Source organism: Marmota monax, unplaced genomic scaffold (assembly GCF_021218885.2).
Source record: "Marmota monax isolate L192 unplaced genomic scaffold, Marmota_monax_Labrador192_F-V1.1 WCK01_AAM20220418_F8-fsc00098, whole genome shotgun sequence".
NCBI classification, from domain to species: Eukaryota; Metazoa; Chordata; class Mammalia; order Rodentia; family Sciuridae; genus Marmota; species Marmota monax.
Window position 1 is genome coordinate 5,987,964 of NW_026694639.1, and position 16,921 is coordinate 6,004,884.

General features: G+C 39.0%; 1 protein-coding gene across 1 annotated transcript in view; it reads left to right on the forward strand.

Annotated features, from left to right (window-relative positions):
* Nucleotides 1-16,921, forward strand: part of Cubn (cubilin) — a 283,244-nt gene that overhangs the window by 81,618 nt on the left and 184,705 nt on the right. The window contains exon 27 of the mRNA XM_046423004.2: nt 1,670-1,857. Coding sequence (XP_046278960.1) covers nt 1,670-1,857 — 188 coding nt within the window. The remainder of the gene's footprint in view (nt 1-1,669; nt 1,858-16,921) is intronic.

Consider the following 16,921-nt stretch of genomic DNA (forward strand, 5'->3'; position numbering starts at 1 on the left):
GAAGTTCATCATTATTATGTATACAAAAAAACTCTTTCAGGTTCTATTAGGGACACATCTGTTAGGTGTAGCTTCTAATTATTTCCTTAATTTTATTATTGTGGTGCTAGTTCATTTCATAGTTACATTAAGTTTTTTTATGAAAAGCCTCCTCCTTTGCTTTTTATTCCTTTAATATTTAATTTTTCTCTCAGACTTTCAGAATACTTAAGGAGCAAATTAGTATTCCTTAAAGGTAAAATCAGAGGTGACCTGTCAAATTTTGTATAAAATTTTCCATTTGAAATTGGAGGTTTGCAGATAATAGAATGTGTGAGAAATGAGAGCAACCCGTATGGTTGATTGAATCCATTTTTCTCTGTTTTTCTCATCGTGGTATATGATATCTGTGTGCCTAATAGGTGTAACCTCTTGAAGGCATTGAAAACAACATCATTCTTTAAAAAGCTTTTGCAGACAAAACTGGGACCCAAAGATTTTTAAAGAGGGATGGTTTGAATATTAACCTTGTTCCACCAAAGGAAGAATTTGAAGAGACACAAAGGCATACTTTTCTAAACCCTAAGTTTATCATTGGTATTCTAGGCACCTTTCAGAATACTGTGTGACCTCATGAATATAACTATGAACCATACTTTTCAGAGACACCCTCTTTCAATATAATGTTTAATTTCCTGCTTTATTTTATTGCACACCATAAAGACAACATGAAAAATACTTGAGAAGAGGTACATATATGTCTCGTTCCAGTCATTAGGATTGACATTTACTCCCAAAGGTAGACATACATGGAGGTATTTGGTGTGGTTTTGTTGAATATTCAACTGAAGAAAATGCCACCACTGGATTGAAGGTTTTTTCTTTCTTTCAAGATTTAAGATTTTCATTTCTTCTTTAAATCTTTCTCACTTCCCTTTATTAGGTTAGAATTTCTTGATGACTAACTAGAGGAATAACAGGCTTAGTTGTGGATTTCATGCAGATCTCTGAATGTTCTGCAAAACCATGTTGCTACTCACATTTAGCATTCACACAGGACTTTGCATTTTCTTGTTTTGCAGGGGAGGGTACTGGGGATTGAATTCAGGGGTACTCGTCCACTGAGCTACATCCCCGGTCCTATTTTGTATTTTATTTAGAGACTGGGTCTCATTGAGTTGCTGAGGCTGGCTTTGAACTTGTGATCCTCCTGGCTCAATCTCCTGAGCTGCTGGGATTACAGGCATGTGCCACTGCACCCGACTAGGACTTAGTATTTTCAAACCCGTTGAATTTAAAAATTAAAATTTTTACCTCTTCTGATTGTTAAAGTTAGAAAAACTGAAGAACAATTTAATACACTTCTCTAAACAAACAGAGCATATTGCTCTCTTAGTAGCCAAGTTATTCTGCTATCATCCAATGTTGTGCCTATTTTAACATGAATATTCCATTTCCATGACAATTTAAAGCTTGAGTCACTGAAGCGTCATTGCCCATTTGTTCAAAATAGAGGCACTGTCACTATAAAAATGCTGTACCAAATATTTATGTACGTATATAGTGTTTTTAGCCTAGTTTATGTATGTATATAGGGTTTTTAGCCCTGCTAAAAACATCTCACACACATCTTGGCACAATTATGAAAAAGGTGATAGTGGTTTTAACTATCACGCTTGTTTTTTTTCAGCATGTGAGAACGTGGTGATAGTTAATCAGACCTACGGCATCTTGGAGAGCATAAATTACCCACATCCTTATTCTGAAAATCAGCGTTGCAACTGGACCATCCAAGCAACAAGGGGCAACACTGTGAACTATACGTTTTTAGCATTTGAGTTGGAAGATCATACAGACTGCTCCACAGATTATTTAGAGGTATGTATTCTGAAACTCAATAAATCAGTGCACTTTCAAATCAAAGTAGAACAGCCACTTAGAAGTCATCATGCATTTTAGGATCAAACTCCTAACTCTGCCTGAACATCATAAACCACCCATGTTATTTGTCTGTTCACTACCTAATCTTAACATTAATCTATTACATTATGTATGCAAAGAAATACATATGTTTTAGGCTTCAGTGTAATTTTTTGGACTAAGTGATCTCATTATTTAAATTGCACAGTACATTTTGGTTGTTGTTTCTATGTCTGTTCTCCAGAAATAAGAGACAAGAAATATGTTGGATTATCTTGGATTTATTTAATCCCTAATTAGTAGGAACAAAGTATCATGATTTTGATTCTTATTTTTATTTTAAAATTTAGGTTCCTTTCAGTTCATTTTCTTTTTGTTATATCAAAGTTTCTATTTTTATAAAAATGATTGCCAGTAACATTTATTCAACTCTGTCTATGCAATGCTATGCAATAGAAGTTGTTTGAGTATTAGGCAACCTAAAATATGAGGTAATCTGCTATTGTTATAAGGAGAGATTTTATTTATTAAAGCTTTTTTCCCCTAACTTGCATATGTAGCTTTTAAGGTTATAGTTGAAAAGTTAGGCAACTACCTATTTTACTTATTTCACTATTATAATTATTCATTCATGTATAAAACTTCATGTTATAGAAACATATTAATTTAGACATATTGGTTTCTATTTTCACACTTAATAAAACAATTTCATTCAAGTGATTTACATATATTTTAACAACTATTTTTCATCATTAATAAAATCACTTTTTGAGTCATCAAATATATCTTTATTTTCATGTAAGAAATATGTAATACTATTAAATTTCATATTGTTTTCATCTTTGCCACCTTTCCACACCACAGTGATTCAATGTACTTCTGTGATTCAAGTTCAAGGTCATCAGTGATTTTTAGAATTCTTAGTTGCCAACACTTTCAACATCTAGTACTCGTAACTCTTAGGCCATATCCTGTGGGAAAAAAATACTCTATCTTTGTAAAAAAATTTTCTTTCCAATCTTATTAAAATTCTAGAATGGTTGCAGTTGTTTGCAGTTAATATTTTTTTTCCAAATAGTTCCTTTGCTTATTGAAACAAAGAGAAACACCACTACCTTAAGAAACTGAGGGGCTAAATATAATGAGATTCCTTTCTTTTCTTTTTTTCTTGCTTTTCAGGGGTAATTTTTTGGGGGGATGGTCATTTACTGGGGATTGAACTGAGGGACACTTTGCTACTGAGCCACATCCCCAGCCTTATTTTGTATTGTATTTAGAGACAGGGTCTCACTGAGTTGCTTAGAGCCTTACTTTTGCTGAGGCTGGCTTTAAACTCGTGATCCTCCTGCCTCAGCCTCCTGAGCTGCTGGGATTATAGGCATGCCCCACTGTGCCCAGCCAGGAGTAATTTTTTTGATTAAAAAAATCTTATTTATATTCATAAAAGTAGAGTATTATAGAAATAGTAGGCTTAGTGTTTACCCATTAAAAGTTATATTTACCAATCAGTCTTCTATGAAAATATGACATGGCATGGAACAAACTTAAGAGCATGAACTTGGCAATGGTTTTAAAATCCACCTTTCTTGATCTAGAGTAAGATGGACCTCACAATGTGCTTACCTGGAGCAGTCGTCATTTCTTCACATGGTGACAAGTTACCTTCAAAGCCCCTTGTTTGTACCATAAGCATTGCAACTGATCATATCTATTTTTACCAGTTGTGACTATTCTCATGCCCAACTGACTTGTAGACTTCATGAAAGGCTGCACTGTCTCCTTCCAACTGTAACCTGAGCACTTATACATTGGGACATTAGAGGAATTCCAGTGGTACTGATTAAATTGAATATCACAGTCAGATTTAGAACCCGTCTAATGACAGCGATAATTAATGAGAAAGAATTGAATTCCAGATTGGCGTTTCTGGAAATCCCTACATGTTCATTTCAAAATCCTACAACTTTGAGCATAAGCCAAAACAAAACACATCACCTTGCAGTGCATTGCAGGTATAACAACATAATAGTTACCCTCGTGGTGATTTGATGATGTATATGGGGAAAGCTAGAGAGAAGCAAAGCTTTTGGACTCGACTTTACAGGAGATGTTGGCACAGAGAGTGGGGAGGAAATGAGATTCGTTTTTTCCAGGAACTGGACTCCACTTCTCTGGACTCACTTAATGATAGAACAGTCATAAGAAAAGCTCATCAGGTAATTTTTGGAGGTGTTGGAAGACTCAAATAAAAAAACAAATACTTGTTCCAACATTACAGAGCAGTTAGAGGCCCCTGTCGATGATGTGTCTGTGGTGTTACAAGCCATTTCTGTTGTGCAACACTGATGGTGAAAGCAGCAGAAACACAGAATGAGAACCAGAAGTTCAGAAAAGCTTTCCAAAGAACAACACTGTTGCCAGAGAGAGGCAGGAGATCTTTTTTTCCATCTCTATAAGCCAAGGGGCAAGACCAGAGCAATAGCTACAATGGCTGGCCTAGGATGGAAATTTTTAAAGCACAAATAGCCATTTAAGCAGAGAAAAATCCCAAGCACAAAAATCTAGCTCCCATTATTTTAATAACTTGTAGTTAAAGTTTTTTTTTTTCAAGTGACTTAGCCAAGCGCCAATTGAGTGAAGTTACTACAGCCAGAATTCGGTTATTTTGAATTAATACTGAAACTATAAAAAGACTTGATTAGGTGCTGGTCAAACACTATGCCTAACTTTGCTGAGAGGTGTGGGTTGTTAAGGATCCCACTGGGTACCAAACCCATTCCTCATTGTTTCGTCTTCTGGACAGATTTGGAAATAAAATATTCAGTGATAGAAAGGGTCAGTTGCTTAAAAGAGCAAAACTGAATTGCTCATTGCAATTAGAAGTCAACCTTAAAGGATTCTGTTTGAATTTCACTTTTTCATTTGCGTCTGAACCTGAGTTTCCACGTGGAAGAGGAGGTTCCTAATAGTGACTGAGTGTGTAAATGGAAGTGATGGATTTGGGACAAAAACGGCACAAAGATAGATGAAAACCCAGGGTAGGTGTCGGGACAACAGAGAGCAGTGTGAGATGAGAAGAGGAAATCTAAGAGGTTACTGTGGTATGGAAGCCAAGAGAAGGGAGGATAACGGAATGGGACAGCAATCAAGGTAGTGAGATGCTCTAGCGCAGTAAAGAGAGGTCAGGATTGGGAAGTGTCTCTTGGGGATTTGTGTGACTGGGCAGAGCAGTCTTTGGGGGGTGGCAGGAGGCAGATCACATTGTGAAGAGGCCGGAAGGAGTTGAGCATAGACTGAATCTTCTGGAACAGACAAGAGTGGAGTAAGCTGTGGTCTCTCTCTTCAGGGCTCATCGTTCCTATCTCTGACTGGTCCACATGTGCCAAGCTTTCATGGAACATGTTCCTCTGCGTGTTCTCTTTAAGTCACTGTCTCCCCAAGTGTGGCCCCCAGAATTGGATGTCACACTCCCACTGACCTGCTCATGGCCAAGAAGTGTGGGACTCTGTTACCTGATTCAAATCCTTCAACAACAGGTTGAAGTTTAAATGGAGTTTATTGTTAACCAAGTTACAATGCTTACCTGTGTCAAGACCCAGAATCTGCAGGTCTCTTTGTGGGAATCAGTATGGCCTTATGTAGTTAAAAAAATCTAAAAGGATATTATTCTTAGTAGGTTATTCTTGCTTTTCTGAGAATTCTATCACCTCATGATCCTCATTCATTTTAGAACATTATTTATTTACATAAAGACTCATTGGCCATTGGCCTATTATTTCTCCAGAAATAATTGATAAGATTGTCATGCAAGATGGCACCTTTCTTAAACACTCTGAAGTCACAGATTCTTTGGGGCTAAAGGGGATCAATTTATTAAATATCTTTGGAATAGTCGGTACTTAAATAAGTCAGTAATCATAGCTAATATGTCTTGAACATATATTATTTGCTAGGTAATTCTCATAGCAGTGCTTTAATGTAGGAAATATCAGCCACCTATGACAGGTGAAAAAAGTGAGGGAGATACAGGTCATCCATAGTTACAAAGATTGTAAGTGGCAGAATCAGGCTGTATGCCAGGCACTGTGGCTTAGGCAGGCTCTCTTGTCCACGGCACCTCGCATCCCATGGACTCTCTTTCAGACCTTTCTGACACACTCACAGGGTTCACAAGGGACTGTAGGTGGACCTCTCAGAACCACCTCTCCACTGACATTCTCATGAGGAGAAGCAGATGCTGTTTCAGCGTGACTTCTTCCTAGAAGAGGCCATGTACCATAATGACCTTTTTCTTTGTACATGCCAGCAAATTATTTTTAGCATCTGATTTAGCATTTTTTTTCCAAAAAATCAATGGCAATCCTCCTCAACTGGGAGATTCCAGAACAAATCTTTTCCACATTTTGGAAGATAGAACATTTTCCCTATAGGTTTTTGGCAGCTCTCCTAGCTTTCACTGTTCTGGTTTCTGCTCTACACTCAAATTGAGCCATGTGGAAAGGCTTCGTGTCTGTGGAGGGATTGATTGTGAGGATAGTAAAAGACCTTGGGACACACAGGAGGTGCTGAGAAGCCAGGAAAGGCCCAGACGGAGGCAGCTAGGTGGACTCTATTCTCTCTCATTTCTTAAGACTCTGTTGCTTCTTTCTGACTGTTTCCATCTCTCTCTCAGACTTCCTCTCAGTTCCGCAGCTACGTGATTCTAGCTTCAACGTGGCTACTGCAGCCATGTCATGATGTCGCCTGACCAAGTATCTCAGGCACTTACAACCAACAGAATTTTCCCTGAGTGACAAATTCCCAGCTCAGGTGGCTCCTCTTTTTGAAAGCAAAGCTGGGGATCTGGCCTGTGAACCTCCAGGCAGTGTGACCAGCTCTGACTAGGAGCAGTGAAGTTGTACCCTCTGCCTGCTTTGCTCCCAGATTGTCTGTAGGCTGAGGCAGAACGCTTTTGAGCAGGGCCATAGTTCCTGCTGGCATGTGGAAATAATTTTTTAAACACCCAGGAATTCACCAGATGACAAAATTAGTTCCGTAATGGCTGTACCTTTTAGTAGTGCAACATGCCATTCAAGGGAGCCTGGGAAAATGCACTTAAAGGAATTGACCATTTTATCCTTAAAACTGAAATTCCAGTTTCAAAATCAAACCAGGCATGTTTCTCCCTCCTCTTCATCCTGTTATACTGTTTTCTGCAAGCATTGGTCCAATGTACATCATTATGATTTCTCCTTAATCATAGCTTTAAAAAATAGACTCTTGCCAGGATCAGTGGCACATGCCTGTAATCCCAGAAACTCAGGAGGCTGAGGCAGGAAGATCCCAAGTTTGAGGCCAGCCTCAGCAATTTAGCAAGACCCTCAGCAACTTAGCAAGACTCTGTCTCAAAATTTAAAAAAATAAAAAGGGCTGGGGATGTAGCCGAGAGGTAAAGTGCCTCTGGATTCAATTCCCAGTAAGAAAGCAATACAAAAAATCTTTTTTTTCTAAATGCACTGTTTCCCAAAACTCAGCTAATTTGTATCTGTGCTCATACAATGGGCAGAAAGTTTCTTAGATTGACATATTCAGCTGTTTCCCATTTTATTGCTTCCCTAAAAGTTACTTCTCACTTTGTTGTCAGAATTTAATTTTTTAGTATCTGTCATTTCTTTTGATTCTTCTTTTTCTCTTGTGTTTCTTTTTTCATTTTATTCCCTTTTTTGACCCACAATCTCCTGTTTATTTTTAAGTCTGAATTGCCAAAACCTTAAACCCATGACTGATGTGTTCAGCCATCATAGGTCCTAAGGCCAATGGATCACTTGCTACATGTGTGGTCAGCTTTTCATCTCTGTGACCAAAATACCTGACAAAACAACTTAGAAAAGTTTATTTTGCACTCAAGAGTTTCAGAGGTTGAGTTCATGGTCAGCTGAGCCCATTGCTCTGAGCCAAAGGAGAGGCAAATTGTCATGGCAGATGGGCATGTGGGTGAAAGCTGCTCAGCTCATTAGCCAGGAAGCAGAATGGGTGGAGGGAGGAAGCCAGGAACAAAATATAGTCCCCAAAGACACACCCGCAATGACCTACTTCCCCTAGTCCTCCCCAACCTATCTTCAGTTACCATACAGTAGTCCATTCAAATTATTAATCCACAAAATGGATTAATCCACTATTAATCCACTGATGACGTCAGAGTTCTCACAACCCAATCACTTCCTAAAAGCCCCACTGCTGACCCTTGCGGTATTGAGAACCATGTTTTCAACACAAGTTTTTAAAAGAACATTCCAGATCCAAACCATGACATTCCCAATACTTTGGTCACTTCCACATTATCAATCAATATTTTGCCAGCCAGAATTAGTCCAGAGTACCATCTCTCTTCACTATTTTCTTTGCTTTCAGAGAGAGAATAACATACAGAATTCATCCTTGTATATCTTTATTTTTTTTTTTTTTTGCCACAACAGTACCAATATATTTTCTTTCTAGAAGACTGCAGTCTCTACTGTGGAGGTAGCTGATCATGGAGGGTAATATCCCTTTTACTAGCTACTAAATCTGGCCACACTCCAATATCACTTGAGAATCTTGTTAGAAAAACATGTGCCCAGAGGCCACTCCAGGCTTGATCCCAGCCCCTGGAGATTCCAGGGGAGCAGGCCTCCCACAATCCTTCAGGCAAGCACTTGAGGCCACTTCCACGGTTAGCCTATTTTATCTTCACTTTAAATCTCTCTCCCATTTTAAAGTTCTCTTTATATTTTTTAATTAGGTATCTTCTTAACATATTATTTTGTGCATAGTTAAGTATTTCTTTTCAAATAGATCTTACTTTCCCATTGCTATGGCTTACCCTAGTCCTGGTGATACTGCATTATTTTACTTATCTCATCATGTAAACAATGTAAGATGGACTGTACAATTTTTGTATTCTATTCCTGCACTTACTCCTCTCTTTCTTTATTTGGCATCTTCGCCACTATCATCTTCCATCCCATCCCTTCACACCTTATTGTTCCTTCCCCTTTTTCCCTTGTGACAGGCTTCAAGTCCTCTTGATGATGTCAGGGACTTCTGTCAAATGCATTTCCCTCTAGTCTTTGTAAGATGTATTTCATCTCTTGCCAAATTCTTGCTGATGTCATCCTTCTCGCCAGATGTTTATATCATTATTTATTTCACTCCCGTGTCTTTTTTTCTCAGTTGCAAAATAATGCATTTCCAAAGAAAGAATTGGACAAAGAACATCACCCCTGTCCCTGAGTCTTTCAGTTCAATGCCAGTGTGTCTTCTATGTTTGTAGCCTCGGCAACATTTTCTACACCTCTACTGTGAAACATCTGGCCAATGTGATATTGTAATTAGTTATGGGAATACTAGCTCTTATTAGGGAGAACTGATGCTTAATGCAACACAGGTTTATTTCCAATCACATCAGAATCGAATGTTGGTGTTGCTAGACTTCCACGTGGTAGTTCATGAATTCAGAGAAAGGAAAAGTCAATTTGGGGGAACCACATAGCTGTCTCTACCACAAATGTAGGTAGATGTTTCATAAATGTTCCAATGTGTTTGAGAAATGCCAAATTAAACACAATTAAATAGGGTTTGCTGTTTGCTGGTAGCTGTGCTGACTGTGGGACTTATGCAAGCTTCCCTGTCCTAAATATCCATTGTTCATTCATTCATTCCATCAGCCAGTAGAATATATTTTAAGACACCTACACTGCGGAAATATAACTTCATCATCAGTGTTCATTGTCATCATGGAACAAACACAATTATCAATTTATCACACAATAAAAATTTACCACAGGCTCTGTTAAGTGTTGTGGGGGAGAGATAAAGGGCGGTCTGAAGACCTGAGACCAAGATGATAGGTGGGTCAGGGACAGTGTCCCTTCTGAAGAAGGAAGCATGGAACAGTCACTGTAGAAAGTTGTGTTTGAGGACCTGAAAGAAGACAGGCTTCCAAGGGGTCAGGGCCCTGGACAGACAGAGGCTGTGGGCAGGTTGAGAGCATCAGTGACTTCCCACAGAGCAGCCAGAGGTGTTTCAAGGTTGTGAGGAGAGAAATAGCATGATCAGATTGGGATTTTTAAAAAACAAAACTCTGGCTACCAGAATAAGTTGGAGAGAAGTAAAATATCTGTGCAAATCAAGTAGAGAGACTACTTCAGATCAGGTGAAAGAGATGTGGTCATTCCTCTGCATGGAAGAAAACTGATGAAATCAAAAGCTGGTAGGAGATAAATTTGAAAGAAATGAGCGAATGATTGGATGATCGCCGGGAGTACACAGTGAAGGAAAGGAAGACATCAGGACCCAGCCTCATAGAACTGCACGCAGGGACAACAATGAGGACAGACAGTTGTCTCCTCAGGAAGCAAACTCTGTGGGGCACACTGAAGGCAAGTTTCCAAGTAGATTTGCCTTTGAATTTTAAGTAATTGACATGTATTAGACATTTGCTTTCCTTAGAGCATGCTCAGGGAAACACTCTTCTAGATATTTTCCAAGTTTATTCCATTTTTATTCTCATATAAATGAGCATAACTTTTAAAGTTCATGAGGTGTTAAAGTTCCCCTTCACATCTAAGATGTTTATTTTGAAAACTGCAAGACTATTTTCCATTCATTAAATGTCTACCATGTGCTAGCCACTGTTATAGAGAGTTCCATAGATATTATTGCCTGTCATCACAATAATCCAGTATGTTATGCATATTTAATACAAAGGAGAGCTGGGACTGAGACAAGGATCAGTCCTCAGTTCAGGATCACACTTACAAGAAGAGATGGAGCATGGGATCATGCTCAGATCTCTGTCACCAGCATCTGGGCTCTGGAGCCCACCTGAGTTCAAAGCCGGATTTCCCATCACTACCTTTGGTCCTAGGCAAGGAATTTAGCTTCTTGCTGCCTCAGTTTTCTCACAGGTAAAATGGGGCAATCATTGCACCAACTCATAAAGTAGTTATAAGATTAAAGAAGATAACTTGCCCACCTTGCAAGAACTGTACCCAAGAGATGTTTATTATTTTTCTCCCACCCTGCTTCTGGAGAGAGCTTATTAATCCTACTTGGCCATTTAAAGTCTTCTTGGACATTTCAAGAAGTTTTTTCTCATCTTTACAACAATCTCTCCTCCCCACTCTTTGGAAGTGCCCTCCTCCTGACCTGTCAGTCAGGGGCAGTGGCTATTCAGCTGCTCAGTAGCTCCCACAGTTCACAGTTGGCTCTTTCTTCTCCAGGTTCCCTTACTCCATGCACTCATCTCTTGATAGAACTTAGACTTCACTCTATTCCCTCTGGATCTGCTCACAGGCAAATTTCTTCTCTCCATTTAAAGATGTTTGCATTATCCTCTCTAATAAGGGAAGTATAAACACATGTTTGTGTTTGCAGCACGTATTACTGGTGGTCACGTAAGGCTTAACAGCTTCCATATAGAATCCAAGAACAATTGCTCAGTTTCCAAGTTCTAAGATAGACCACAGCCTTTAGTTCTGTATTGAAAACAACACCAGAAACCGCTCTTGGAGGGAGTCATTGCTAAAATCAGATCTGCTTAAACCAGTTTCTTCTATCTGCTGACTGGTGGGGGATGCTAAGAATAAAGATGTAATCCCTTAGTACTCCTAGAGAATGCCACAGCACCCAAGGAAAATAGCAGAAGGAATCTTGCTGAGTCTTCTCTACATCTGTTTGGTATAGTGTAGTATTTCAGAAGGAAGATTCTGGAGCCAGTGTGCCTATGTGTAAACCCAGGCCTACCACTTACTAGGTTGGTGACCTTAGATGAGTTACTTAGGTTCTGCATGTCTCTAAAAACTGGGGTAATGCCTGGAGCAGTGGCACACAGCTATAATTCCAGTGGCTCGGGAGGCTGAGACAGGAGGATCATGAGTTTAAAGCCAGCCTCAGAAACTTTAGTGAGACCCTAAACAACTCAATGAGATTCTGTCTCTAAATAAAATATTAAAGAAAGGACTTGGGACGTGGCTCAGTGGTTAAGCCCTCCTGTCCTCCTGTTCAATACCTGGTACAAAATTGATTGATTGATTGATTTTTAAAATGGGAATAATTGAGTTAATAATGTCAAGAGTCAGAACAAAGTCAGGCACATTGCAAACACTTATATAAATGTTCACAGCCATTATTTCAATTGATGCAGGTGTTAAAGAAACACCTTAGATAGCAATTCAGAGAAATTCAGAGAGTATTCAGTTCTTCAGGCTGAGATATAATTAATAGTTAATAATAATTCATAGTTAATTAGTAATTACTAGTTCTTTTCTCAAGACACTTAATTTTCCTTTTGCTTTTTGTCTCCAGACTGCTTCCTTGATACATTTCGGTACTTCTTACAAAGGATAAATGATAAATAATAAACTTATTTTAATCCACTTATTTTGCTGGAGGCTCTTTTAAGAAATAAATTGAAAGCTGCCCAATGACACAGGCCTGCAATGCTAGCCACTCATGAGGCTGAGGCAGGATAATTGCAAATTCAAGGCTAGCCTGAGCAACTTAGTGAGACACTGCCTCAAAATAAAAAATAAAGAGGGCTGGGGATGTGGCTGAGTGGTAAAGAGACTCTGGGTTAAATCCCCAGTATCCACCCCTTTCCCCCGCAAAATTGAACTACTAACCCTCTACATAATCTCAGTTTCCAGAACTCTAAATGGAGATAACTATACTACCTGTGTTATGGAGCTGCTAGGAATTTTAATTTAGAACTTTTTTGCAGCACAGGGAAACTGCCAACAAATATTATCTACAATTATTTCAACATGAACATAATTCTATGAATTATTTTCTGCTCTCTGAAGCATTTTGCAGTACAGAAAAAGCTATGGTTTCCAGAACAGCCTTCCCAACTATGATTAACATAGATTAACACAAAGTGGCCTCATGCCCATGTATTGAAAGAGGGGCTCCTTCCCCTGCCTCTCGGTTTTCCTACAAAAGCCCTGAAGGTACTGTTTGAATCTGAGAAGTGCAGTGGTTAAAATCTCACTTGCTAGTTGAGAGAAATGCAGAGAAGCAAAAGAGACTTTGTGTCTGAGCAGTGGTGTGTCTCAGCTCAAGCTCATTATCAGGGTGCCTTAAACACTTCCTGGACAGATGAGTCATGCTTCCTGGAACTGTCTGTCAAAGGAAGTTAGCTTCTAGGACTCTGGCCTCTTTCTTAGAGCTCAGAGATAAGCCATTACAATTCTGAGGACAGCTGCAATTCTAAAACATAAAGAGTAGCAAGAATACACTGAACAATTCAGTTTACAGTTTAATACCAGATAGAAGTCTAGCACTCTACTGGAATGATCTGCCTTCAAAAGAAGTTTAGAATGAAGTGTATTTGTGAGTGTATCCAAAAGTTAATTAAGCCCTACTCTTTGTAATGTCATTAAGTGTGGCAAGAGGCATTTTATAAAAAACGTTGGCTCCAAAGTTACCTGGGTAAAATGTGACCTGTTTAATTGCAAATAATTAAAAAGAGAGATGTTTGAGAGATTTTGGTCAGTGTGATCAAAATCCCATAGTGTTTCAAAAAGAAATGCTAAATTTTTCTGAGCATCCCTCACAATGAAGAATTTTCATATGTTTGCATTAATTTGGTGCTGTTAGTGAGGCAAAGGTACCAGCCTTCAAAAGGGAGCTTTGGGACTCAAAGAAACTCTGTTTCTGCTCTCGGTATTTGCTCAAACAAGAATAAACAATAATTAAACTGACAACTTCCAAACTACCTTTAAACCAGTAATGATCCCATCAGATGCTCTAAACTTGAAGTTGTTCTATCCACACCTCCCTTCCTGGTTTGTTTTCACTTTGCCTTCTTCCTCAGGCAGGCCAAAGTCAGCAAATTCACATGAGTCCCTCCTGCCATCTAAACAGGCCCTGGTATGAGAAAGAATGCATTGATTCCAATGATGACTTTTAAATATTGGTAATCATTGTTGTGACTTTTGGTTAACTATCTCAATTTTCTACTTTCTAAATTGGAATATTTGGGGGAAAAAAATAATGACATCGTTACCTTTCAGTTTCCACACCATTTATTTAATGGGCTTTCCCTTCTCTTGCCGACTCGGAAAAGGGCCTGGGTAACAGGACTTTAGGTCTCTCCAGCTCAAGGTTCTGGGATTTCATGTTGTTCTATTACCCAGATTGTTCTGTATTCAACAAGTCCATCTTCAGCAGATGGGGAGGCTTTTAGGAAGTAGAATAATAATAATAATAAAATGGTTAGTGTTTCTCTGTGGGTGGGACAATTGGTGGAGGAAAGCCTGCAGTTTATGGAACAAAGTGTCCATTTGTACACAAGAGACCACTGTTGGCTTTTTCAAAGCATTTCACTTAAGACTGGGGAGGGAGGGAATTAGGCACTCACTGTGCCATCAGTGGCTATCAAAACTTACATTGATAGGAAGTCTTTAGTCCCTGAACATCTAAAGGAATTATTTTTGAAATATATAATTAGCCTAATTAATAATATAAACCTAGTTACGATAGAAAAGAGATATGAAGGACAAAATGATTTTAAATTAATGCTGAAGCAGATTATCTTATATGATAACATTTTAATGAACTAGTGTTGATGTATGATCCTGAGTTAAAAGAGATTATGGAGGTAGACAGCATAATATTGTTAGTAGACCAGCTGGGTATCTGATAGCTTAAAAGGATATGAAATTCTAAGCTTGGAAAAACATTACCAATGCATATTACTATGCCCATAGGTCCCCAAAGGTAATGCTTTAAAAATAAATTTATCTAATCTCAAAGGAATACATAGTTATTGCAAGAAATTGGAAAAACAGAAAAACTTAGCTGTATTAAAAATAACCTAAGTTACATCCCTACTAGTATTATTAGATGCTATTTATTTGCTGTGGTTTCTCTGCATATATTTATTTCTTTTAACATTCAAAGATTATTCTGTACATATAATCCTAAAATGACTTATTTCTAGTTTGTGGACTTATTTATTTGCCATGTTATTTTCAGCATTACAAACTCCACTGTCACCGTGGAGCCACCAGCTCCTACCACCAAGCACTTAGAATCATTTAAATTTTTGCTGTTATAAATAATTATGAGATTAACATCTTTGCATTTAAATGTTTGCCCACACCCGTGATTAGACATTGATTTAAAAAATGAAAAGACCAAAATCAGGCTTTGTGGCTTCTAGTATGAGTAATGCACAGAAAGCAGAAATAAACACGTAAGAGTGGGTAATAATTATCACACAGAAGGGCGACAGTATGGTCTGGGTTTGAGACAGCTCTCTAATTCAGAGTCACACAGAGAAACTCAGAATGTGGTCTCTTAAGTGCTGGTCTCTTAGTATGAGAGCAAGCTCTCATGCAAAGCCCAGTGTTATGAGTAATTGTTAATTTTAGATGGATATTTCATATTTCCTGCCCCACCCTGTCAGCACATGGCAGTATGGCTTCTTCTGTGACTGGAGAAAATGCATGTAAGCCTGTGTATGAGAGGCACTTGTGAGTGACATGTGTCTAGCTGAGGGGAGGGGACTTGGCCTCTCCAGGGTCATCATCCAGCCTCTTGGGCCTATCACTCTTGCTTGTCTGCCTTCCTCTTGGACCTTAGCCTAATTTACCCTCTTCAACTTAGTTTTATATTCACCCCCCTTGGGGCTCCTCATCCATAGTGGGAACCCCGTACCCTGCTGCGTGATTCTTCTTTGACTCTTTCTGCTGTTGTTCCAGGAACATTTCAAAATTTTTAAAATTTAAAGCAAGCTGTGAGTGTTCAGGGTTTATTAAGATGTGTGTGTAAACTTCAGCAACACCACACTTGAGCCTTATTCTCATGAACCAGCTCCACAGATCCTGCTACAGTTGTGGTGTGGAGTTAGGAAGATCTGAGCAGGCTCACCAAGAATTTGCCAGCCCTTTGGAGCTCCAGTAATCGAGCCTCTGGAGCTGCAGGGTGGGGCAGGCCAGCAAGGGGAGAGGAGGCTGCAACAGGAAAAAACACTGTTGCTTTAGCATGTAGGGTCGCTTTTCTTGCCAGTTGATTCTCCCTCCCCCACCTCACCATGGTAGCCATGAGAGCTTCTGATTTCCTACTCTCTTTGCTCCCATCCGCTGGCCTGATTACCATCCTCCCTCAAACTCCAACACATTCCTCATGCTTATCTTTGTCCCACTCAGGATGATTTGCATTGGGCTGAACATCCAGCACGTCAGGCATGGCCTCAGTGTCCACACAAAACCAGGTTGTCATAGCAACACACTGCAAGTAGGGGCTATCCATTTCCTCGCTTGATTCATTGCTTCCCCATCGGCCCTGCCAGTGATCATTTCTGTGAAGTGTTTTATCTGAGTCAGCCTCAGTTCTCTATACTCATCATATTTCTTTTCTCAAAGCTATTTTGGGGGAGTTTCTTTGGAAAGAATGCTGGTTCCCTTTGCCTCTGCTCAAAAGTTAGAATACCATTTTTGAGCACGTTCTACATGGCAGGCCTCATTCATACTAAACCTGTTACATAGTTTGTCTCATTTGTCACAACCTTATGAGGTACGTACCATGAGGATGCCAAATTCATAAAGAACGTAATTTTCACAAGATTATGTTCTAAGCACATTTTGGAGCTAGACTGGAAACCCTGCCCCTTCATGACCAGTTTGACTATACTCTAGTATGACCCTGTAAGTGAATGATTTTCCTGCTTCTGTTTGAGATATAATCTTCTATCAGTTACCTGACTTCAAAAGCCTGTTAGGAACTCATCGAGTCTAGTTCTCATAAATACAACTAGCTTCTTTACGTTGACTAGAATATTCCCTGCCATGATGGTGGGTTCACTACTATACCCCAATTCCTCCTCACAGCAGATGAATTCTTTCAATTATGTATTTAACCCTAAAGGATAAAGCTTTCACTGGAATTGTTAAAGACTGCTAATAGGAAACGGGCTAATTTTTTTTCTGGAAGTTTCTCCTATTTTAGTGATCATCTAAAAGAAACTTTAGATTCACTTCCTCTATGTGGACTATGT